General features: G+C 37.9%; 1 protein-coding gene across 3 annotated transcripts; it reads right to left on the minus strand.

The window, feature by feature from the left end:
• Positions 1–314: 314 nt before the first annotated feature.
• On the minus strand, positions 315–27170 carry LOC18436487 (CDPK-related kinase 3). Of its 3 annotated transcripts, XM_006846505.4 has the most exons (11): positions 26169–27170; positions 13158–13288; positions 11065–11106; positions 10842–10950; positions 10582–10660; positions 8510–8806; positions 8185–8294; positions 1463–1570; positions 1188–1250; positions 767–934; positions 315–679 (listed from the first exon to the last, which is right to left on the minus strand). In XM_006846505.4, exons 1-11 carry the CDS (start codon positions 26685–26687, stop codon positions 542–544), a joined length of 1764 nt encoding a protein of 587 aa, XP_006846568.1. In that variant the 5' UTR covers positions 26688–27170; the 3' UTR covers positions 315–541. The 3 variants fall into 3 exon arrangements, 1 of the variants encoding a protein (XP_006846568.1); XR_016040825.1 differs by lacking the exon at positions 8185–8294; XR_016040826.1 differs by lacking the exons at positions 8185–8294; positions 8510–8806.

Consider the following 27170-nt stretch of genomic DNA (forward strand, 5'->3'; position numbering starts at 1 on the left):
TGCGTACAATAAATTTACTCACAAGTGGATCTGAGTCCGTCAATACTTTAATATAACAGCATGTATAGCATGCTCTCATGGGAGCACACTATACAACACCTTAGGCAAAAGCGCATGTAAATATAAAAGTTTTGAGCTTGGGTTGTTGAACACCTTGATCTTGCATACCAAAAAATGGAGGTTTCCTAATCAATCTTGGTCATGATATCAAGAATTAGTTACCACTATATATTCTTTTATTGTCCATCCATTAATAATCTCGCGACAGATTTAACAAAATGGTGGGATTAGTTTGAAGTTCTAGAGTGCGGGGGTAAAAAGAATACCGATAGCGTGCTAATTTCATTCTTCGGAGAACCTCACCGCGCGGCTCTACCATTGTTCACCTATACACATTTTCTCCCACAAAAACAAGAATAAAAGAAATACCAGGATGGATAAATAACAAAAGAAAAAAAACTAAAAATTTGAAACTACAAACTCCTTGAAATGCCATAAATGTAGGAACAATTGACAATTCAACTGCCAAAAAAAAGGCCCACTAATGGTGTCTTGTGTTTGAACTGCGCAATGTCACACCATGGAGAAATTTTGTATAGCCAAGGAAACTTAGTTTTCCATCAGAATGCCTGATCCAATCATGAAGAACCGAGTGGGCACTTGGCCCAAGATTCATTTCCTGCGCAAAAGTTTATTCCATTTAAAATTTGATTAATGATGAATTCAAATTCAGATAGCACCATTAAAAAGAGAAAAAGAAATGTACCCCAGCCAATTCTTCCACAGAGATGACTCGGTTGCCCTCCACTTCAAAACACTCAAATGCTTTGCTTGCAATCTGCTCCCATCCTTCAAGAGCTTCCAGTTGATATGTGCTGATTGCAGCAGCACAGAACTCTTCAAAGTTCATTTTCCTTGATGAGAGGGATTCCATCTGAGAAACAACAATGCCACCAAATTAGCTCCAACATTCAATATTATTGAACTTCCCCAGCATGGTTTGCATACTTCAAAAATATGAGTGGTAAGATAAAATAGTTTTCTAAGTTTTAGTAGCAATTAAAAAACGACATGCAACAGTTGGGCAGAACTAAAACTAGTTACCAGATTTAAGACCAAAACCAAATTCAACAATGTTGAAGGAATGCAAATAAGTAACCGGATAGATTCTTTTCTAAGCCCCCTACCGAATTTAAGATGTCAAGGACCCTCGACTCCTTCATGGCATCCGTTGCATTTCTCAAGAGAGCCTGCAATTTATCACATCAGTATAACTAGACTTGAGCAGAAAGCCTACGAAAAATTATTTGAGATGATTATTCAAAGCATATATTTGGTTATTGGTGCATTATCCAAAGCAAATCTTGGTAAGACAAGCGGACAATCTGTATAAACCATAAAAAAATTCAAAACCAATAAAATGAACTACATATATCACACCAAAGAGTAAAACCCTACTAACCATTTTAAAGTTTTCAAGAGAAACCCGTCCATCTCTATTTGGTTCCAAGAGCTTAAACTGTGAACTAAGGTACAGTAACTCATCCTCGGATAGCGATTTTGATAGTGCCTGCAACAATCAAGGCCATAAAATCTGGTATCAATGGGGAAAGCACGGGGAATATATTTCATATACTAAATAGGTTTGCCTCAAACCCAAGAAAGAAACGCAAAGGACATTTCACCATCTCCTAGCATATGTTTAATGGAATGTGCAAACATCATGCAAGATCCTGGTTCCATCTCAAACGATAGAAACAAAGCAAACACTTACAAAACAATAACTTACAAAACAATATTCAGAGAGGGAATATAAGGCATGGTTCATTTGCAAAGCCTTCGCTATTTCAGCATGCATATCCATGACAAACAAAGTAACTTCAATAACTTACAGTCATGTATGACACTTTCACTACATGTTCTCCCAAGAAATATTTTCTTTTTTCTTTCCGAATGTAGTTCTCTCAAGAACTATAGCTGTAAAAGCGAATCATCTATATCAAACCCCTCCTTCCATTAGACCACCATAATCAAATTTAACTACTGGCTCTGTGACTTTTTCCATGGATCGACCAAAAAACTAAGCGAGCTGTCTCCCTCGATATTTACATAGTGAGAGAAACGCAGGGCTGGCATGTCCACAAAAGGGATAAGGTAGCACTTCCTCCACGACTAGGAGAAAGATCAGAGGTAGCCCATGGCGGGAGAGGGTTGCAAGTTGTAGGGAGGAGAAGCAAAAAAGGTTAAAAAGGGTGACGTAAAATGGAGGAGAAGATGTATCGATCTCCAGAGGAGTAGGGAAAAGAAAGGGGTCGCCAATGATAGGAAGCTCAGTACGTTAAATGTCAAACGATGGAGGCTTAAGAGCAATGTACCAGGACTTGGCTTACTTGGCCTCATTGTAAGGGCGAGCCGAGTTTCGACCCAGTATGTTGTACATCAATTCTTGTATAGTTTATATATATTATTATGTCAATTTTAAGTCAAAAGTCCCCGAATGTCCTCTTGGATAGTGTACAAGGATATTTTCCAGGGAGGCTGGGGTTCGAGTCCCACCAATTAACGCGTTGCCCTCTTTCGTTTAAACTTCTTTTTTTTTTCTCTTAAAAGGGTTAGAGAACAAGAGCTTAAAAACAGCACTCGTGCGAATCGAATCCCTAAGCTCTCATAAAAAGGCATACAAGGGCAGCTAACCCAACCAGTATGCCCGCCTACACTTTATATATTAAAGAGAGGATGGTTATACTCTATGTACTTTTTTTCCTTTTATTTTTTAAATTTGGACTAAACTTGAGCGGGTTTCCCGGGACTTGCCCAAGTAACTCGCCTTGGCCAAGGTCCGAGTACCTTGGCCAAGTCGATTTCGATACACTGCTTAAGAGCAAAAGCAAGCGAAGAGACTATTTGCCATTAGAAATAGCTTATGAAAACCATCAAAGAAATAAGAAAAAAACCTAGGCAATGGAAATAAGTACTTGAGTTCTAGATTAGAAATAGGGGAATAGAATACCACCTCATGGACAGCTATCTAAGAATGATACTTATTGCACTATCGAATGCATTTAAGAGAATCCCACATGTCATGTGCTACACACATTTGTTGACATGGATAGAAACAAGAAATCCATGTTGAAAAGAATTTCATTTTTTGAATTTGCAGATGGAGCATGTCTGCTACAGGAGCACGCTGGTCAACATATTGGGCAAACAAAATGCATCTCCGGTTTGTAAGATACGCACGTCCACACTCTTGGACACACATATCTATGATTTAGACACGTGCCTTTTATTTGGACATTTTTTTTACTTAATTTTATTATTAAAAGTTACAAATTAAATTTTACATATAAATACATATAGATATGTTGTATGTATTCCTGACTTCTCTTGCTATAGATAGGCGAATTAGAACTCCCAATTCGAGTCAGACACAGATACTTGTATTTGTGTCCTTATAACATAGAATTTTCGGGCTTTCACGAAGCAAGGATGATTAGGTGGAGAGATAAGCTTAATGTGAGAAAGCAAGCATAGGGTGCTCCGAAGTAGTGAGAGGAAGGAGACATATGAATCCTTGGAGGAGGATGGGAATGAATGCAAGTGAAAAGCAGTTTCAAGCACTCTAGTTCTACTTTCCAATTTTTTACTTGGCGAAAAAGAAGAAGGAAGTTTATAATGCATTCATTATGTTTCTTTCGAAATTCCATATCCCTGAATCCCCCGCCTCCAAAAGTTCCTCGCCATGTCAATGTTGTGTCCGACACTCGTTACAATATCTGGGTAACACAGCTTTTAAGGTATGGTGTCCACATGGAGGGTTGGTGAGGATAATGATGGCCTCTGAGGGTTGGTACTGCTAGCCATTGATTGGGAATTACACCACCTGGAAGATCACCAAGTTGGCACAGAGGGCTATATGCGGGTTGAAAGCGAGCTTTACCCTTTCATAAGGTTCAAGTGGGGAATGAAGCCCATACTAGTTTTTGCCACAGGATTTGGTGCGGAGATGCGCACCAGCCAATAGATTCCCCGCATGGCTAGCTCACAAGGGAACCTAAAGCTGCGGCAAAGGACTGTTTTCAGAAGATTGGAGGCACTTTATTTCTGGAATCCTCTTTCCAGGAGAGACCTAAAGGACAACAATATCAAGGATTTCCTGGCACTTCTGACTGCTTTCGAGGAGATCTATGATCTAACCGTGGTTGAAGGTACATAGATTCGGACCTTGGAGAGTCGGGGACCATTCTTGGCAAGATCGTCTATAAGGGTCTCAGAGGATGCTATATAGCCTTGGGCCCTTTTTAGGTTGGTATCTGGCACTCTGGCCCCACAGGGTAATTCAATTTAGATGGCTTGTGATTCTTGTTGTGAACAACCACCAGAGAAGAGGCACGGTTCTGTCAAATGTGTTTAATGTGCTCTAGTGAAGCAAAATCCGTTGATCAATTTCCTGAAACGCCTCAAGTGCAGTGTGTGGGATATTTTCATCTCCTTTGATTTTCATGGGTTACACTACATCAGTTGTTAGCCTCCCAATAGGATGTGTCCTTGGTGAATTCCTTCGAGGGATGCATACTATGGGGGATATACATTTTGAGATGCTGTGGCACAGTTGGAATGAACAAAATAGATGTACACACTAGGGAATGAGGATCCCAAGACAGTTCTTGTGGAGAGAATCTGCAATAAAGCCTCTTGAGCTGTCGGACAAAGAATTCAGAGATAACACTTGTACTGACCTTCTCAGGGAGGAAAAGATGGTTACTTCATCCAATTGTTTTTAAAACGGATCAGTGGGGTAGATGGCACACACACCTATCTTGATCAAGATTGGCTGGATCAGCTTTCCAACAAAATAAAAGAAAATGAACAAACAACAAAATTATTATACATAGCATATAATATGTAAAGCATTACAAATAAATTCAAAAGTTCAATTGATTAGGGGTGTGGTTTGTATAAGGCTTAGGCCCTAAACAAACAAAGTAAGGCGCACCTTCAAATAGTGTCAAAAGATGTTTCAGACTTTCAGTACTTGAAATCTTTGTCATGGCCTGAAAATTTATTTTCATATCTAACTATAACATTTACAGCTTCAAAAATAGTGTAAATTGGGCATATCTATGAATACTTGAAAATCTTGAAAATTAACAGTCTAGATAATACATTACAAGATGCACTATTTCCAAGACTTGAAATTCATTTTTTCTCGTGTCCATACATCTTGAGGTCAAGATGATCAATTTGCGGATTTTTTGGCATCGAAACAACCTCTTCTAGTCAATTTTTTAGGTGCACCTTAATTTGATTGTTTAGGGCCTCACCCTTATATAAACCATTTCCATTGATTAGACCTATCGGTTAACTAAAAGGTCGGAGGTACGAATCCTCCCTTCTCCCTATACTTTTAAGGTTTTAAAAAAGATTAAAAACTATATAAGTATATTATACATACTATATCAAAGGGTGCACTTGGGGGGGCTTCGACCCTCTGACCTTACCCACAAGATCGGAACGTTATAGCCAAAATAACATTTGAGTTATGTGACTTGAGAATATATTAATATGTTATATATTATTGAATTGCCAAATTCAGCCCAAGAACCGGCACATTCTTGGACTATTCCTGATCCTAATCGGCGATTTTTTTAATCACCGATATGTTAGGCCAAAGCCAAATCCTCTATGGCCAATGGCACACTCTAGATTGATGAAGCTTAACTTTAATGGGTTTTCGCATCACGGCCGGGGGCTTGTGGGTATTAGAGGTGGCCTTAGAGAAGAAGGTGAATTACATCAATGTTCTACTCAGGTTTACTAACCATTTATAATTCTCCTATACACAAGCCAAGTCCCTCCTCGGGCCTAGAGCTATGTATTGATAGAGGAGATGAGCATATTATAGGGGAGAGGGACTTCCTCAACATCATTAGGTGGGCGGGCAAGGACTCTTCATCCCATTGAGACAAGGAAAATTTTTGATATTTTCTTTCTAGATGCAATTCTTTATGTTATATCTATTTGGAAGTTAATGTACATGTGTATGCATCAGATAATACTGAAGTACTTTGAATGTTATTCTTCTAGTTAAAGACCAGGCACACTTCTAGATGCTACCTTGTCATCCCAGTGATGACTGGCTTGATGAAGCTTAGTTTTAACGAGTGTTCACATGGCAAACCAAGGTCTATGAGTATTGGGGGTTTCCTTAGGAAGAAGAGAAAAGACCTCCATATGGTCTTCATTGATCCTGAGAAGCATATGACAGAGTACCAAGAGAGTTAATTTGGCGGGTGTTGGAGAAAAGGAGCCACTAGATGATTGTATTGACATAGTGAGAAGGAGCACTAACTAATGTGACACCAAGTAATGGAGAGACAAGTGAATTTTTAGTGACAGTAGGTCTACATAAGTGATTAGCGTTGAGCCCATACCTTTTTACTTTGGTAATGGATGAGTTAACTAGGCATCTATGGGATGAGGTACGGCGGTACATGTTTGCAGAAAACATAGCTTTGATTAATACGACTAGAGACAGTATCAAAAGTTAGAACTTAGAACTTTGGAGAGATGTTCTAGAATCTAAAGGTTTTAAAATAAGCCAGACTAAGACAAAATACATAAAATGCAAGTTTAGTAATAATAGGAGTAGAAACGAAGAATTAGTTAAATATTGATGGCCAAGAACTATCTAAAAGAGGTTATTTTCAGTATCTTGGGTCGATAATCCATGTGAATGGAGAGATTAAGAAAGATTTCGCACATAGCATTAGCTAGGTGGACAAAGTGGAGATATGCATTTGGAGTCTTACATGATTGTCGCACACTGATGAAATTGAAAAGAACACTATAAGGCCAGTCAAGCTTTATGAGATGGAACATTGGGCAGTGAAGAAATAACATATCCATAGAATGAGTGTAGGTGAGATGAGAATGTTGAAATGGATGAGTGGATAGACATGAAAGGCCAAAATTCGAAATAAAGTTACAAGTACCTCCAATAGGAAAGTAGACTTAGGTGGTCTACGCATGTGCAACATCAACATAGAATAGCACTGGTTAGGATGGGTGATTCGGTTTAAGTGGAAGGCTCTAAAAGGGCAAGGGGAAAATCTAAAAGGTTATCGATGGAAGTAATGAGAAGCGATATGGTGACTTATGGTCTGACAAGGGTATGGCCCTGGATAGAGCAGAATGGCGGAATAGAATTCGTGTATCTGACCCCAAATAGTTGGGATAAGGCTCGGATGATGATGATGATTTACTTTTCTAGATGCAATTTTTTCTGTTAAATCTATTTGGTAATTGATGTACATGTGTATGCATCAGGTATTACTGGAGTACGTTGAATATTATTCTTCTAGTTAACAGACCAGGCACACCTCCTAGATGCCACCCTTTCATCCTTGTGATGACTAGCTTGATGAAGCTTAATTTAATGTACATTCGCATGGAAACTTGGGGCTTGAAGGTATTGGGGATGTCCTTAGAGATAAGGTGAATTACATCGATGTCCTATTCAGGTTCGCTAACCATTTACGATTCTTCTATGCAGAAGCCAAGTCCCTACTCAAGCCTGAAGCTATGTGCAGATAGAGGAGATGAGCATATTAGATGCTGCCTCAACATCATTAGATGGGTGGGCAAGGACTCTCCAGCCTTTTTGACACTTTATCAAAAACTTTTTGAGGAAAATTTTTTATATTTTCTTTTCTAGATATAATTCTTTCTGTTATGCCTATGAGAAAGTTAATATACATTTGTATGCATTAGACAATACTGGAGAACAGTGAATATTATTCATCATTTCATCTGGTTACAGACCAGCCACACCTTCTAGAAGCTGCCTTGTCATCCTTATGATGACTAGCCCTAATATGCTGTACACTTTGCAAGTTTTCTAAATAAGAGTTAATTAGTTAATTATCAAAGAGAACATTGGTCATAACATTAACACGCATTAGCACCTAATTAACTAGTTCCTATATGTGCATAAATTCTAGCATTAAATTGCACAGAATCCAAAACTTAAGAGAGACCAGTAACTATAACAAAGGAAAAGAGTAAAGAAACTTCAAGTGGAGATAGCTGCCAGACTACCCCAAAAAAAAATGGCATTATATCTCCAGAGGAAAAGCCAATAACCATGTCAGCTAGAAAGAAGCTATGAAAGAGGAGGGGCACCTTTAATGCAGCACGTTTGAATGGTGTCGCCCGGAGATATGATTTGACTAATTTGTAGATCAATATATCCAATGGGATATGATGCTGTTCATCTCGTAACCATGGGTGAGCTGCATTTTTAAGTAGCCATTCACACATCACATATGATTGTGTCATACATAACATGTGATAACTTTTTTAAAAGGGAGCAGCTTTTAATAATTCAAATCAAGCAGACCACTGCATGAGTAAAATGACTCCCAGAAATGGTTAAAGTAAAAAATCTAGAATGGGTTCTACTTGGACGGAAATTAATTAAAATCTAACAATGAGACATACAACTTACTCAATGCTTGAGCAGCAGTCATTCTCTTACGGTGATCCTTAATCAGAAGCCTTTTAACAAAATCCTTTGCTTCAGGAGAGACTGCAGGCCAAGGAGCATCATCAAAATTTGGGTCAGCTCTTAAAACAGCACGAAATATTCCTGATTCAGTTCGTGCCCAGAATGGCCTGCTTCCACATAATAAGATATAGGTTATGACACCAATACTCCATATGTCAGCTTCCATACTGTATGACCTATGTAGGACTTCAGGTGCTACATAATACGCACTGCCAACGATATCATTCAGTCTATCATCTGCAATAGCCAAGTTACAATAGAACTTTTCGTTTAATGCAAATAATTACCAACAATGGAAAAACTACAGTTTCACGAAGCAGAAACAGATATGCATAGACAATATTGAGCTATTTGTTGTGCCCTAATTAGAAATTGATAGTAGAGTTCAAAACGAATGCAATAAATACCAAAAGCATGCAAATACTCAGTTCGTGTTACAGATCCATCTATTGATAACTATAATTGTTTGGAACTTCACAGTAATTGAGGTAAAAGCCTATCCCTGAAATCAGGAACCCAAAGTTGAGAATACCAAGTTACACATTGTACTTTTCTTCTATTTAATTTTTTTTTTTTTATTAAACCAGCCTTCTCATAAGCATATTTAAGTGGTGGAAGATGGTTGTTCATCATTAGAAATCCCATGTATTTTTGCTTTCTTATATAAAAAATTACTAAGATTTCTGATAACTTTCTCAACAAAAAAAAACTAAGATTTCAAATGATCCAGCACAATGTTCAAAAATTCAGCTGCCCAGCCACCTAGGCGGCCAAAAGGAAAAAATGCCTAGGCAGAGCTTAGGCAAGGCATCTAGGCGGCTTGCGTCTAGGCGCCCGCCTAGGCGGACAAGATGCCTCCTAGGCGCTAGAGTCAAGGTGGCCACCTAGGCACCGCCTCAATGATGTTGCCGAAGGCCGAAAAATTCCTCCGGCTAGGGTCAAAATTAGTCATTTTTTGGAGGAAAAGGGTTTTGGGGGGGGTATTCTAAACGTCCAAAACCAAATCCATGCCATCTAGAGAGAGAAAAACTCCATAAAAACCTCGAATTTATGATTTATCGAAAGATCGATAAAGTTTCGATTTTTTTTATTTCTTCCCAAAACAAAGGCAATAGTTCGTGGGTGTTTTTGGAGCTTCTAGTAATCGATTTTGAGGACTTTTAGCAACCCAATCGACGAGGTTTTCGCCGACATCAATTTGATTTTGATATTTTTAAAGCCTTATCAAATTTGTATAAGGGTTTTGATTTGTTTTTGCTATAACGCATTGTGTTTTGAATCATTTGATTTTTCTTGTTTAACTTTTTTTCGTTTGTGGTATATTTACATTTTTGTAGTTGAAAGATTGATTTTTTTGTGATTAATTGATTATTAACTCGTTTGGACGATGAAATTGGTCCTATATCGAATTCTTTTATGAATATTTGGTTCTTATTTTGCACAATGTGTGATGCTTTGATATCCTATTAGTTTTGTTTTATTTTTTTTATATTTTTACATATTTGTAGATGGAACATTTACTGATTTGGACTCATATTTTGTGAATAGTCACAAACTTTGGATGAAATTGATATGTTTTGCGAATATTTGATATCCAAAACCAAATCTTATGGATATTAATTAATAAATAATAATTATACTATAACTTTTATCTTAATTAATAATTCCTACCCATCCTTGCTCCTGGGCCAGCATTAAATTCAGTAAACAATGTTCTTGGCAACCGCCATTTTCCAATGCTAACATAAAAGTACAGGAAGAAAGCGAGAGAGAGAGAGAGAGAGAGAGAGAGAGAGAGAGAGAGAGAGAGAGAGAGAGAGAGAGAGAGAGAGAGGCAGAGAGGTTATAGCAACATGGAAAGACTGCATTTGCTAGTTTAATAAGATAGAAATATCAACAGCACATAAAGGATTCTAGTTTAAAACTGATGCAGAGCATATGACTCCTAAAATCAGGTAGTAATGCAGTTACTTTAAAAAAATTCACATGGCAAGTAGATAAATCAAGTTTACCTGGTCTGATAAAGTCAGAAAGACCAAAATCAATGATCTTCATGGGTGCATCCTCCGCGCCACTAGTAAAGAGAAAATTCTGTTCAGATTTCCAACATTACCAATACTGTCAAAACTTGAGGCAGGAACCATTGGAACAATAATGAAAGCCATATTATGTTGTGTTTGCAAATAAAAAATGGCCAAAAATGTAGGCAGGAAAATCTAAAATATCATCACATCCAAAAGCACCCATTTTTAATTCAATCAAAGAGGATCACCTCTGGCTTCAAATCACGATGAACAACACCTTGGAGATGACAAAAGGCTACAACACTCAATATTTGTACAACAATAACTTTTGCATCTTCTTCCGTGTATCTTCCACCTCTACAATGATAACATAGCACAACATACACTTCATTAAGTTCCTTATTGAGAACAGTTTCAGGGAACAACCAGCAAGAAGGAAATAATTACGCCACATTAGTTAAAAATACAAACCTGGATAAAATTCTGTCCAACAGCTCCCCACCTTCACATAATCTGCAAAGAAGCAAACCTTCAGAAAATTAAGGATGCAGCAACAATGTCACCATAACATAAACGGTTGTATAGTAAGTGCCCCACAGTTGGTTCAGCCTAACGTGGAATGACATTGAAAGCCACCACATGAGCATCTCGTTATTTAAAGACATCGCTCAACAACAATTAACAGGTATAAAACAAAAAGGTCACTATGCTCTAAAGTAACATAAGATCATGATCTCAACTTCTCCCCGATCAAACCCATATACTAAACTGCCATCAGTAACGTTACCCACTATAGCACATCTACTGGACAAAATCAGACGAATTTCAGTGGAGAATTTGCTGCATATTTGACTTCAAAAGTTAAATGGGAACTATACTATTCAACAATGTTTCTTGAGTTTCAAAAGACATTAGGATGGAAGGGCCGATGTCTGCGCAAACACTAGCCGAGTTTTGACGAAATGGAAGTGTGATAAGCTTCTCCTAACTTTAACTAGTATTCCATACAGTCAGCATGATCAAGTTTCCAATCCGTTGTAGGTTTCCAAAACAATAAATTTCTTCCGATTCTGATTTTGACCCTGATTACAGTATAGTTGTTGGAAAAGTCCGTGATTCTAAATTGTTTATAGGAATAGAAATTATGGAATCGCAGGTGGCCAAATGATTCCTATAGTCAGAATCGCCATTTGTACAATGCATATCACATGAAGGGGAATTTATACCATTTGAGAATCACACTCCAATCCAATAGGACTTGAAAATCCTGACTTGTTGGAATCACAGCCCATCAACTTGGAATCGAGATTCCTAACTTACAGGAATCCCACACCAAACCAATTGGAACCAGGCTGGAAATTATCAAGAAATGAGTTCTAAAAGGCAAAAGATTTTAAGCTTTAGATTATCTATAAGCAAGAATTCTTTAGTAACGGACTCCATATATTGAGTATGCTTAGCCGACCCCAAATAGTTGATAAGGCTCTGATGATGATGATGATGATATTGAGTATGAATACCCAGGGCTCCCCTATTATCAGAGTTGATGTCTTTGACAGCCATCCCTTAACATTGGAGTCAATGTATTGAGTGCCCTCGACTATAGGACACAAGGTCGAGCACCTACTTTCCTAGAGTTTTTAGATTAAATAAAGAAAATAAAATTACTCTATTTATCAATAATGTATTTTTAAAAAATAAGACATTCATTATAAGTTCTTGAAATTAGGAATGATGTAAACTAGATGATGTTGACACTCATAGAATTTTAGATACATATCATTTATTAATTATAATAAAGTTTAAATAGCAAAAAATTTTGCTTTGATGTTGAGGATCTAGATTCCAAATATATCTGATCACTATTCAACAAAATTAGAAGCTATGTCTCATATTGCTTGAATCGTCTTTTGCACCAATGAATGGCAAAAATTCACGACGTGGAATCTAGATTCCGTAGACATCAAAACGAGATTAAAAAAATGTGGAATCATGATTCCTAACTTCCAGGAATCAGATCAGTGGCAGTTCCATCACCGAAAAGCAGAATCATGATTCCAAACCAAAATCCCTACCAAGATTGCACGATTCCGGTAACTAAAGATTTTGGAAACTATAGATTACATTCATAATCCAAAATTTCATTTTAACAGCAAATTCGAGTACAATATTTTGTCATTGTGTCAAACAATTACAAATTTCATTTAATATTAAGGGAATCCAATAGTCCATAGCCTTCTAATCAATTCCCAACACAACATTATGAAAACTTTTCATTGTAAATGCTAGATCCAAAAGCATAACGCAGCTGAAACATCCATTTGATGTCTATCATCCAGAAAATAAAAATAACAACAATTTCAACCGATGAAGATGGCAAAAGAAATGGTGTACACACACACCAGCACAATACATGCATAATATGGTAGCAGCACAATAGCTTGCATTGTAAAAAAAGATTTCTTGTGATGATTTTAAAATTTAAAAAGAAATAAGAATCACTTCTCTCCAATAGATTTCATCATGTACATGCAACTTAAATTGAAAAAAGAGACACAACATACTCCATGATTATGTAGACGTTATTGGCATCCTCACATGCATCATAAAACTTGACTAAATTTTTATGTCCAGAAAGTGCCCTCAAGATTTTCACCTCCCTACGAACATCTTCTATTGCAATTGCAGTTGTCATCTGCAAAATATAAAGCAATTGATTAGATATCTTTAGGACAAAAATTACAGGGCCTATATTAAGTAGTAAAGGAAGAAGCCGCAAAGTTTAATATGATCAAAATGCATCACCAACGACATTGAGGCTCAACAAAGACACAACAGAAAAATTGATAATGCAGCCTTTATATATATATATATTCATTTTTATGTAAGCTTTTTTGTAAGATCAAACTACATCTTACTCCATAAATTCAATGCTCCAAAACTCAACTCACCAAACAAAGACTTGCTCAAAATTAATTGAGATCCCCTTACTCGAGGGTCAAAACATCTATTGACTAGGAACATAGCAGACACAGCCATGACTGCAGACCAGTAGGCCCTGACTGTGATCAACCAAACTCATCACTTTCTCAGGTTCAAAAAGTCAAAGTTCGTTGCATAAAGGGAAATCGCGTTTTGGGCTCAGAACCACAGAAAACCAAAAACTTAGTCACACCTGGCCCCTAAGTGCAGCTATAACCATAATATGAGGTGTAGATTTCCTTGATACAGCTTCAATCCTTACAAAGTTTATGATCATATGCCTTCATCCATTTGGGTGATCCAATCCCATATCTTTAGCGTATGTTTCTCTTTATTGTTTCTTTTACTCAGTTTATAAATCTCTGTTAATTTGTTTCAGGTTGTAGGGAGTCGGAGCTTCTCGAACTTAATTTCACCAAAAGAAGCAGCACAATTAAGAAACATTTAACATATCAATTAAACAGTCCAAAGGATTACACCTGATTGAATATTTTGTAAAGATTTTGTGCTTATATTCTTTCTAACAGAGTTCATGAAATAGAACTCAACTTTGCCTTAAACATAACATGGCACTTGGAAGACATAAATGAGGCAAAGAGCACGAATGAGAACAAGGTGTTGTGTTCCTCAAATTCAATAAAAGTCATTTCAGTTTTGGATCAAACATGATTTAGCTTCATCTTAATGGTCAGGAATGCGGGCTTACATCAGTAAACCTCTAGCTCTGCAAGACTAACAAATTCTCAAATCTAATAAACAATTTAGCAACTTTCATCTAGAAATTTGGAGCATGGTAGCTCACCATTAGAAAATAACAGCATCTTCTTAGATGCAGACACCTAGGTACCACTTTGTAGCCTCAGAGGAATTGTTAAACAATGTTTGGCTCTTTCACAATCGATAACAACTTTTATTAGCAAAAATATTCAATGAAATTCAAAATTAATTATGATATTAATAAAAAATGAATTCAAAAGTAAAAAGTAATAATATACATCCTTCTGCAAGTCTTTCGTATAAAATTAATCACAATTCAAAAGTACAAATTAAAACACAATAGTCGTGAGAATAAGACCATTGAAGACCCTGTTGGGACTAAAAGTACATAATTTCTTTTATCATTCAGACCAGTATCTTAAAAAAACCGTGGTTTGATTTGGAATCGCCTGGTCCAGATCATGTTTGGTAGGTGACAGGCCCGATTCCCATACGCAATCGGGGACAGCCCCTTTTTCCTAAGAAATTGCCTGATTCTCTTAAAAGAACCTGACATCAGGGATCGCTGATTCTGTCAAAGAATCGACGATTCCCCAAAACTTAACCGCAGATTTCTTTATTTATTGTTGTTGTTACTACTACTTTTATGACGTGAAAAGGACCTGTTCCACCTTTCTCACATTTTTCCTCCTCATGTCTTAGCCTAAATTGATGAAATTTATCACAAAACTCTCTGAGACAAGCTCAATCTGTCAAAAATACATTGGTTTCGAGTTTTCATCCCCAAATTGTTGAGGATTTCTCTTGACACAGTGTTAGAGAGGATTTATAAGTGTTATTTTATCATTTTACATATTGTTTGTATACATTTTCGATTTTCGTGGGCTGAGTATTGAATCCCATTTTTTAGTTACATCCAATTTTGGATAGGCTGAGAATCTCCATTTTATTGATGTCTATGAATCATTTTTTATTATCAAACGATTTAATAAATATCAAAAATTGAAGAGATAAGTGAATTGATTCAAAATTGAGAAGATTTATCAAATCAGATCACACTAACTAACCTGTGTTTTTTAAACGTTAACATTGAATTTAGATCTCCTTTTATCTCTTCGACTTTGCCTTGTATTTTCTTATGCTAACTTTGAGTCCCTTTGATTCAAAGTTAGAATTTTAAAATGCAGTCATCAAATCTGATTCAAATTCGATTTATCAATTTCGAATCTCTTTGATTTAATTCAAATTGCAGAGGATTTAAATCCTTTGGCTTATCAACTTTGAATCTCTTTGATTTAATTCATATGAAAATCTGCAATTCTTTTCATTTTTTTCCACCATTTTCAGCTTGATTACCCTCAATCGGAAGATCTGGATCAGAATAAGAGAAGCAAGGGACCAATGTGGGTCTTGATTCCATTTTTAAAACAATGATTTGGACTTTAAGAACATAATCAATTGGATTCAAGAAAATGATATCATGGAGATTAGATGGTATGTTTGCACAAGTGCACGAACTCATGTGGAATTTATGCATAAACGTCCATATGTCATGTTTTGAGGGTGGTAACTCAATGCTTAACAAAGTAGCAAATAAAAAGGTTCCTAAGGATAGTTTATAGTTGTTAAGACTTTATGCCACAGTAAATGGCTCAGGCGTCTCCACTTTGAACCATAAAGTTTTTGTAGTTCTCTCAAAAATAAGTATTTAAACTTACCAAAGAGAAATTATTAGTACAGATAGAATTGTCAGTTTCAAAAAAGGAAAGACGAATACCAACTTTCCACAACATGTATCACCACTTCCTAGAAAGTCTCTGAGTGCACAAACTAAATTTAGATGAACAATTAAGTCAACCGATCATCAAAGAATCTTTCCATGTTTAGATGTAACCATTGAGTTGCTATCCTTACAAATAATGCTTTATTGTGAGAAGATCAGAATCCATTGGTCTAGTTTTGGCGATGACTGGATGGCTAATTTATGGATAATTTCTTGTCAGCATTTACAATCTTGTAAACTCATTTCATTTGTATAATGTTAAGTGTATTGAAGTAGAGGAGTACATACAATCATGTAAACTCATTAATATTCCCTTTGTGACTTTTAAGGTACATAATATCTAGATGCCATAAATTATCACAGAGAGGCCCATCATGTTTTTCAGAATTTGCACATACAATGCTTTAAAACCAGAATGCCTGTGAACTACTGGAGGGGCCAGCCACATTCAATCTGGTTAGCTGTCAGTTCAATCCGATTGAACAGGTTACAAGTAAGAGGGAAAAAACAGGAAAACAAAAAGAAGTTTGTGAAAATATTAAAACAAAACAAAAGCTAAGAAGAAAATCCCATCTTTTATGGAAAAACAGAATAAACATGAAGCATTCTTAAGTATCTTTGGGCGGACGCATACCTAAGGACTAAAGCGTATAAAGTGGTACCCAAAGATGCCACTGTTTGGGTGGTTTTTGTGACACTCAAAATAAAGAAAAGGGAAATGTTGGGCAGGCATATACTCTGATGTCAAGATCTAACATGCGACCTTCACATGCTAAGATCAAACCCTAATTTAGTACTAAAAAGAAAACCATGGTCACGTGTTGGTCAATAGCCCATACACGAGGATGGTTAAGACTTTGATAAGATTAAGGATGACAAAGTTAAGGATAGAAGAGATGAATGAAGATATGGGATGACGTGAGGATGGATGAGAAACAACAAACAAAAACCTCTCTCTCTCTCTCTCTCTCTCTCTCTCTCTCTCTCTCACACACACACACACACACACAAAAAGGAGAAAGATAAGAAAAGGAAAAGGTGACGTGCCTCCTCATGCATGCATAAAGGAGGCTGGACTCTTTGGATAAGGAGAAGAATTAACAAACTCCTCCTCTTTGTCTAAGAAAGCAACAAAAAGATAAGAAGGGATGAACCCAAAGTTCTGAGTAGGTCTCAGGGTGATCGATCCTTAAAGCATCACTATGTGGATCAGATTTATGCAATGGCACAATACCGCAGTCTGAAATCGACTGCTCAAGATGTTGACTAAACGAGATCCTTTCCATATGAAATTTCGGGTGATGGTTCAAAATCTCTCAAGAAGCTCTAGTTAAAATCTCATGCAGTTTGGAATCCGATACGGTGTCCAACTGGTGTGCTCTTTGCATGTTGCTATTGTAAAACTGCAGTCTGCAGCAGTACACATAAACATATAGATGGCGGCTCAAAGAAAATAATCCTAGAGATGTCCAATCAGGCTGAAACTTTGTGGGTAGATAGGATCATGTCTTCAGATCCTACAGTCAAAATTTCCCTTGTTTCGGACGCCGATAACGGGTCCAACCATATGTGTTTCAGAACCCTGCTAGTGCTGTGCAGCAGTCTGCAATCAGCAGGAATCATTTAAGACAGCAGGATTCAAAAGACCATCTTAATGGTTCCTTTTGATCTGAAATTTTTGGGCAGTTAGGTATATATGCCTTGAGAACCTACAGTTTCATTGGATACCGACACCGATAAGGAGTCCAATGACATCAATTTCTGTATACTGCTCTTATACACTGCAGTTTGCAGTCACCAGCAGTCAGCTAAATGGTGGCAGGCAAAAGACCATCTTAATGGTTTCATTTCCATCTGAATTTTTTTAGGTAGTTAGGTATATGCCTCGAGAACCAACAGAAAAAATTTCATTGGATTCCAACGCGGATCAGCAAGATTGATTTTCATATGCTTCTCCTGAAAACTGTAGTCTGCAGTCAGCAGAAAATGCCCATGCAACAGACTGCAAAAGGCTACTATGACGGTCTTTTGCATATCTAGTTTGCAAGAAGAGATTGCATATCTGGGGAGATTCGTCGAAACCCTAGCTCTGTGTTTGGTGCAGATGGAAGCCCCATCTTAGGACGATGAGATCGAGGCAGATGAGGAATCCATAAACTCCTTCCATGATCAAGCTCCAAGGAGAGAGGTTGTTGATCATATGGATAGGGATAGATAGGGATAGTAACAGGCAATGTTTCAAAAAGCGCTAGGCGGCACCCAGGCAGCCAAGGGGGTCCAAGCCGCCTAGCGCCTAGGGCCTAGAACCTAAGCGGCCCAGTCGATTAAAAAAAAAACTGATGACTGATGACTGATAATGATTAATCCATAAGAATTTTGATAATCCATAAGACCATAATCCATAAGAATTTTGATAATCCATAAGACCATAATCCCAGTTAACAAAAAAAGATAGAAGTTGATAAGAGAATTTTGATAATCCATAAAACTATAATCCATATACAATGCTAAAACAGTAAAACCATACATGGATAGTCTGAAACACTGTAGACAGTACACACAAAATTTAGATAGTAGAACTAGAAACTAAAAATAAGAAAAAAAATATATACAGAAATTCAAAAAATATACAGAAATTCAAAAAATATACAGCCTAGGACACAATAGTCAACACTCAACATCAAGAGTCTCAACTCTTCAGTCGTCCTCATCATCAACATCATCATCAGAAGGAATAGGGTAAGCTTCATCATATGCATCAGAATTGAGGCCGTCATCATCAGAGTCATCTCCCTCTTCAATATAACGCTCGTCCTCCTCTGTTTCTTCTGAATCTGCCTCTTCCTCCTCCTCGTCTTCTACCTCCCTCTTACTAGTATGTACAGATGAGGTCCTAGGAGTTTTGGCAGCTCTATATTTTTCTATCTTTCTGTGCTTCCCTGAACTCAAATATTGTATAATTTCCTCCCTGGTAGTCTCAGGAACATTTTTACATGAGGCAACATCTCCCTTAATACTGGCAAGGTGTTTTTTAAACCGGTAAATGCCCCCATTAGTATCCTTTCAACAATAATTATATTTAATACGATTTTTGTCATTCGAATTGAGGTTATAACCATACTTCCAACCCAGATCACCACTTCTAGAAGAACCTGGAGAAAATATTTCCATAGAACATGGCTCATTTTCATCATTTTCTGATTCTTTTAAATTCAAAAATTGTTTAATCTCATCTCGAATAGCTTCAAGAACATTTTTACAAATCACATTTCCTTTAATACCAGCAAGATGTTTCTTGAATCAGCTAATACCTCCATTGGTATCTTTTTCACAAAAATTACACCTTATACAATTTTTATCGTTTGGTTTTGGGTTATAACCATTCCAACCCGGATCACTTCTTCTAGAAGTAGCAGAAATAGACCTATTCAAAAGACAAGGATTTTGATCCTGCTTTTATTTTACAGAACTCATATATTGCTTAATCTCCTAGCTGATAGCTTCAAGAACATTTTTACAAGGGGCAACATCCCCCTTAATACCGCCAAAATGTTTCTTAAACCGATTTATATCCCCTTTCGTATATTTTTCACAAAAATTGCATCTAATGCAATTTTATGATTTGGATTCGGGCTATATCCATATTTCAAACCCGGATCTCCACTTTGACTAGATCCTGAAGAAGACATCTCAAAATAAAACAAGCAATCTAAAAAATAAATTTTTGCACTTACTTTGATTGCTCGAACTCCAAACTCCCACCTCTGAGATGCTTTCTGGTGCTAAAATAATAAAGAACACCCTCTAATAGGATTATAAAACTTCAAAACTAAATCAAATCTACCTGGGTGATGTTTGAATCCATTTTTCGTAATTTTGAGAAACACTTCGATCTAATGAAAGTCACAAAATTTAGTTTTATTAAGGTTTCTTTATCTCTAAAAAGGGTTCTTGTGGGTTTAGGTTTGAAATGAACCTAAAACTCATCCTTCAAACCCTTTATATTTCAAAAAAAATCAATACAACGAAAAAATAATAATAATTTCCGCCCCTAGGCCTGGGCACATCACCCTAGACAGGTTTTGTACCACCTAGGCAGCCGCCTAGGGACTGCAGCCCAGTTTGGCCGCCTAGGCTTGGGCAATGTGCCCAGGCCTTCGGACCGCCTAGGCACTGGGCGGTCCTCTTTTTTGAACACTAGTAAGAGGTGGGAAACCGGTCTCAAGGTTGAGATCAGGGAGTTTTATGGAGGTTTAACGGTTGAGGAACTCATTGGTTGGCTGAATACATTGGAGCGAATACTGGAGTTTAGGGGAAGAGCTTCAACCTGGTCGGAACAATTGAAGGTGACGCGTACACGAAGAAGAAAACCCAAAATTACAGATTGGGAGAAGACGAAGAGTAAGATGAGAGATCTTTCTGCACTTCAATTACTTGCAAACTTCGTATCAACTTTTAAATAATCTTTGGCAAGGACGTAGGTCGAAGGATGACTATACAGAGGAGTTTTATCAGCGAGTTTCGCAGAACGAGCTTTCTAAGAACAATAACCAGCTTGTGGCATGGTATATTGGACATCTTAAGCAATCTGTGCAGGATGTGTTTAATCTCCACACCTTCCAGACCATTTCTAAGGCATATCAGTGTTCCTTAGTGGTCAAGAAACAACAAAATTGAGGCCAATTCAGATCTGGAAATATGCTAGCAGTAGGCCAGATCGGGGCCAAGGATTGGACAGGCGCTAAAGCAGGTTGGGGGAGTCTGACAGCAACTATCCAGAGTCCCGAGAGGTGGCGCAACCCCACAGATGGGGTGTGCTATTGGTCAGGCTAGAACTTGAGAAATCGGGTTGGTAGTTCGGCAATAAAGTGTTTCAAGTGCGGAGAGCCAGGCCAGATGTTGAATGACGGTAGGAAGAAATCCAGTCAAGAGGGAAAACTGCCATTGATCAAAGAGGATGATTCAGTTGATGTAGATGTCAGTGCTAATCCTGTTTTTGATGATAAAGGTGATGAAGAGGTCATTGTTCTTCATGGAGATGTTGGTGAAGCATTAGTGGCCAAAAGGAGCTTTTTGGCGCCAAAAGAGGACACATAAGAAGATTGGTTGCAAGCCAATATATTTCGCACCACATGCACAGTTAGAGGAAAGGATTGTACCATGGTGATTGATAGTGGCAGTTGCGAAAATGTTGTGTCAAAGGTGGCCTAGACAAAGCTGTGTTTCAGTGTGAAAGATGATCCACATCCTTACAAATTGCCTTGGTTCAGGAAGGGCAATGAGTTAAAAGTCTCTAAACGTTGCCTTGTTTCTTTTTCCAGTTGGACAGTGCTATAATGATAATGTGTGGTGCGATGTGGTGACAATGGATGCGTCATATCTTGCTGGGGAGACCTTGGCAGCATGATAGACATGCCATACATGATGGGTGCAAGAATACTTATATGTTTTGGAAGGATAATCTGAAAACTATTCTAGCCCCTCAAAGGAGATAGGACCTAAACCTAAACACAAGTAGCTTTCGCCAGATTTATAGAGGAAATGAAGGAATCTTGGGTTGTGTTTGCACTTGTGGGGAAGGAGGAGCCAGTGAGTAATTATGTCCTTGAAGTGGTTCGACCACTTTTGAACGAGTTTTGTGATGTTTTCTCTGAGGAGCTACCCCCAGGATTGCCCCCCATCCGTGATATGCAGCACCACATTCTGCCAAGTGCTAGCTTCCCTAACAAGCCACACTATTGGTTAAGCCTACAAGAGCGTGCACAGCATTGCACATAGGTAGAAGAGTCATTGACCAGGGGTTATATCAGGGAAAGCATGAGCCCTTGTGCTATCCCAACGCTACTTAATCCTAAAAAAGACAGCAGCTAGAGGATGTGTGCAGCCAGCAAGGCCATAAGCAAAATTACAGTGAAATACAGGTTTCCCATACCCCGCAGTGATGATATGTTGGACAAGCTTGCTGGTGCTCAAGTGTTCTCAAAGACAAACTTAAAAAGTGGCTGTCTTCAAATTCAGATCAGACCCAGAGATGAGTTGAAGACAGCTTTAAAGACTCGAGAAGGCATGTACAATTGGATGGTCGTGCCTTTTGGGTTATCTAATGCCCCGAGCACATTCATGCAAGTCATGAGTCATGTGCTCAAGGCTCAAGCCGTTTATTGGTAGATTTTTTGTAGTGTATTTTGATAGTATTTTAATTGATAACACATCTAAATATTTGCACTTGCAGCATTTGCTGCAAGAATTTGCTTAGTTTGCACAAGGAGAAATTATATGCCAACATGAAGAAGTGCATTTTGATGGCTGACCGCGTCGTTTTCCTAGGTTACGAAGTTTCTGGAGAAGGTGTTAAAGCTGAAGAATCCAAGGTCCAAGCGATTGTAGATTGACTGGTGCCGAAGTCAATCCATAATGTGCGTAGTTTCCATGGTTTAGCTTCATTCTATTGGCACTTCATACATCATTTCAGTACTATTATGGTACCTCTCACCGATTGGATGAAGAAGAAAGCCTTTCAATGGACACTACAAGCAGAAAAAAGCTTCACTGGATCAAGTTGAGGCTATCGGCAGCAGTCTTAGTGCTTCCAGACTTTGATGAAGTCTTCAAAGTAGATTGTGATGCTTTTAAGGTCGGTATTGGTGCAATGTCAAGTCAAGATGGCAGGCCCAAAGCTTATTTTAATGAGAAATTGAATGGCACCAAGCTGAGGTATGCTACTTATGATGCCGAGTTCCATACTATTGAACAAACTTTATGCCATTGGAGACACTACTTGATCCAGAGGGAATTCATTCTCTATTATCATCATGAGGCATTAAAGCACATTAATAGCCAGTATAAGTTGAATCATCAACATGCCAAGTGGGTGGCCTACCTCCATGAGTTCATTTTACCGTGAAGCATAAATCTGGCGCACAAAATAAGGTGGCAATTGCCCTTGTTCTCTAAAACTCCTTGCACTCGAATTTTACTTCCTCCCTAACCATGCCCTTTCTTTCTCTAACTCCTCCCTCTAATTGTGCCCTCTCTCTAATTGTGCCCTCTCTCTCAAACTCCTTTTACTCACTAACTCAACGCTCCCTAATCTACCCTTTCTCTCTCTAACTCCCTCCTCTCTCTAACAATTCTCTTTCTCTCTCGAACTCCTTCATCTCTCTATCTGTGCCCTTTCTCTCTCTAACAGTGCACGTTCTCTCTCTAACTTCTCTCTCCCTCTAACTCAAAATGAACTTGGATTTGCAAATCCTTGATCTGCAATTACTTATTCTTTTTTCTGGATTTAAAAATCTGGGAAGTGGGACCAAATGTGGAGATGCATTTTCGGAATTCGTCTCAGATTGGGTGCGGGTGCCAAACCCGTTCCATCACCTCAAATCCAGGATTGTGAAACCTAGACTGAGATTTCCAAGGATCCATGCCTTTAGTGCGTAGACTCCTTAAAGCACTTTATAGACTCAAGCACTCCAGTGGTTGCTTTGATAACGTTAGCGATTTGTTCTCTAGTCCAGTTTAGTAAGAAGTGCTTTTGACTGATCCAAGATTATTAGAACTTCTAACACAGTCAAGCATTCCACCTGAATGATAATGACAATCATTTCTAGATTGTTGCAATCAAGATCACATTGCAAAACATGTTTGAAATTGAAAGGTTGGAACCCCCTGGCAGTGGCCAGAGTTGGTGACTACATTCTTGAGCCGGTGTTCCTCTGGGTTGGTACTTAGAAGGGGATTTACTCAAGAAATGTGGGCTGTGGCACTCTTTGGGTCATCAAGAAAGAGATGGTATAACAATGAAAAAAGTACAGATAGATATACAAATTCTGATGACATGCAAAGTTGCATACACTGTGTACAGTTAGCACATGACGACAAGAGACGATCAAATTCAAGTGAATATCTCATGAGTAACGATATCATGGGACAAGTGATGACAAGAGAGAACATCACATCTGAATGAACATCTCATGAGTAGCAATATCATGGAAAACAATCCTCAAACACCATAGGCTCCAATTTGCTGATGAGGATCATGGAGAGAGAGAAGGACCAGTCATAACCTCCAACACCCATATGTTCACTTGAAGTGCCAATGTCCCTCTCTTGGATTACAGTAAATGTATGCCAACACATCACAAAAAAGAATTCCAGGACTGCAGAACTCATTTATTAAGGCAACCTGATTTCAAATAGTTTTGGTACAGAAACTGAAAAAGACTCCAACTAAACTGCACTCCTTGATTTCATGCAGGAACACTATATAGATTCAATGATGTATAATTCCCACTTCCATAACAATTGAATATTTCAACAAGTTAGCAGACTTTGCAGCACCTCTAACAAGGGAAATTTTGAACTGAATTTGAAGTCAAACTACAATATACAACATCTTTTAGTTATTTCATAAAATATGAAGAACAGACAACAAATGGCAAACATTTTGTCATATGAACCCATAGTGCATTTGTTTCGGAGCGCAAGCACTCCCGTTATGTAGGGACTTGGGTGATTCTTGCTGCTTGAAATAGTATATGGAAAAATCGGTATGAAATTTATTGGTGATCAAAGGATTTAAATTGTGCAAGGATATCCTGTTATATAGGCACTTCTGAAACCACTATATAATTTATGTTGGATAGCAAAAACAATGGCATGAAATCTATAATGGTTGATGATTGAAATTTTTTATATTTTATGCAGATTTTCCTTTATATATGAGCTGTGACAATTCTTGCTGCTTAATTAGCATATGGAAAATTTTGGATATACATGTCCACAATTTTGCATGAAATCTCCTGGTGCTATCGATTTAAAATGCACTAGGATACCAAAAAGCCAATACGAGAATACCACAAGTGGCTCCTAAAGTTCTGTAATATGGTGTCTAAAGCGTAACAGGCATCAGTAGTAAAATAAATTATGGATTTGACTAATGGAAGTTCCCAAACTCAATGTTTCAATAACGAGTTAACCAAATGAAGACCTACATTAGGTTTACGGACCTGTGATTTTTTTGTCCTGCAGTTGAAAAACTTGATCACTGAAGGAGATGATTGAAACAATAATAAATATAACCAAACTCCACTACATAGAGCAGAATAATTCTACGAGTCAACTCCACCAGTTAGATGGAGCATAATTGCAAACATAACTCCACTAGTCCGATGCAACAATAAGATGGTTAAACCCCTTCAAGTAGAAGCCATTTTCAAACTTTGTGTTATCATTTTCACATTTACTTGGATAATTCTTGCTGCTTATACCGGTATATGACGACATGGATAATTCTTGTTGCTGAAACTACTATATAGCTTTTTACGGATAACCAAGCCATCACAATGAAATTTATAGGTAATTGAAGGATTTTCAACCAGAATACACTTTGTTATGGATCATGGAAACATCGGCATGAAATTTATTGGTAATCAAAGACTTAAACTGTGCATAAGAGGGAGACAGAGAAATCCACACAAACATTTAAACTTCAGTCAGTGACAACTGCTAAAATTCCAAGTAGAATCAGACATAATCATTAAACTTAGAGCCCATTTGAATAACTACAGTCCCAAATAATTAATTTCAAAATATAAAATCCCAAAAAATATTCACCCAAAATAGAAAACTATGTGAGAATAATATAGCTGCGAAGCAATAATTATGATATAAGAAATGGCAAGGAAATTTCTATCTTGAGCGTGACGACCCTGCTTAGACGCAGAATAATTCCAAACATTGTCCAACACCACTGCCTACTCTCAGAATAATTTTAAAGTAGTCCAATATGACTTATTAGACACAAACGCAAAGATCCAGATCTTGAATTATTAGAACGCATTTTTTAATTTGTTTTTTTTGAGCAACCAATTGCCTTTTTAGCCCCCATTTTAGCAAATTTACCAGCTAGTTTTCCATATATAGCAGCCATTTTGAGACAGTAAACTAAATTCTCCAGAAAAACATAAACAGGACCATCAATAACATAGTTTTATCAAAAAATAATTTACTGATTGGGCCAAAAGAATAAGCAAATTAAAAAGTTAACCTCACTCAAAAATAATTTAAAAGCAAATTAATCAAAAACATACCGCACCTTAGCTTTCGCGATGATCTTCACAGCAACAAGCTGACCCTTTAGCTCGCCTTTTCGTGCCCTAGCCGAGCACGTATGACCAAAATGCCCTCTCCCCACCTCCTTACCCAACTCATACTTGGACGTAAAATTCTTACTGTAACCAAAGTTCTTATCTAATGGCCTCTCAACCTCTGTTCCATCCTCTGGTATGGGACCTTCTTTAGGTTTTTGAGGCCCCAAGCGCTTAACCAGAGAGGCCTTTATGTGTTTAGCAGGAGAAGGAGGAGGAAACGGTCGCTTAAAAAACCTTCTTGGTGTTGACCTAGCTGGAGATGGAGCTATCCCAGCTGGTAAAGGGCTTTGAGCGTGGGGATAAGGGCTTGGCCACGGACTATTAGACGAAGAGTGAACAGGCGTGTTTTTAACCGAGGGCAAAGCTCCATTGCTGGAATTTGCAGGAGGCGGCATTTCCCGGCCATTTTTCCGGCCAACTCCTGCGTCCTCTACTGCAACGTTCTTGCCATAGCACTGGCCCATTGAAGACGCTTTACGACTTAGAGCGAGCGAGCAAGAGAGAGAGAGAGAGAGAGAGAATCAAATCAAACGGCCACGGTTGGATTGGCGATCATGGTTGGATAGGCGATCAAGCTTGGAACTCTTATTTATGACTAAGGTTTTGGAGTTACAAGCGAGAAATGGAGGTGATCCGGTGAAATTCAGGCGAGAGAGGATCTGAGAGGAAAACGTTAAAGGAAAGGAATCGAAGGATTCGTTGCAGAGGATGACAGGCTAAGGACCAAAAGACACTGAAGATTGAAACGTACATAGAGAGAGAGAGAGAACGAGGGCGAAGGAAGGGAGAGAAAGCTTAATAGAAAAGGGTAGCGGGGAAGAGAGAGAATATGCGAGGGTGTATCCGCAGACGGAAAAAAGTGAACCTGGTCGCAAATCCCTATGCACGAAAGCGGGAGTTTCGGCAGGATCTTACTCTCTCTCAAGAATTTCTCTCTCAAATAGCCT

This window comes from Amborella trichopoda, chromosome 9 (genome assembly GCF_054954075.1).
Source record: "Amborella trichopoda isolate Santa Cruz 75 chromosome 9, AtrichopodaSantaCruz75HAP2 v2.0, whole genome shotgun sequence".
Classification (NCBI taxonomy): Eukaryota; Viridiplantae; Streptophyta; class Magnoliopsida; order Amborellales; family Amborellaceae; genus Amborella; species Amborella trichopoda.

Excerpts from the sequence above, each read along its gene's own strand:
- LOC18436487 (XM_006846505.4), bottom strand. The coding sequence starts at position 26,687 with ATGGGCCAGTGCTATGGCAAGAACGTTGCAGTAGAGGACGCAGGAGTT. Across the intron at positions 8,807-10,581 it reads TTCTGACTTTATCAGACCAG|ATGATAGACTGAATGATATC; the intron begins GTAAACTTGATT and ends TGGCTATTGCAG. Across the intron at positions 8,295-8,509 it reads GACTGCTGCTCAAGCATTGA|CTCACCCATGGTTACGAGAT; the intron begins GTAAGTTGTATG and ends TTAAAAATGCAG.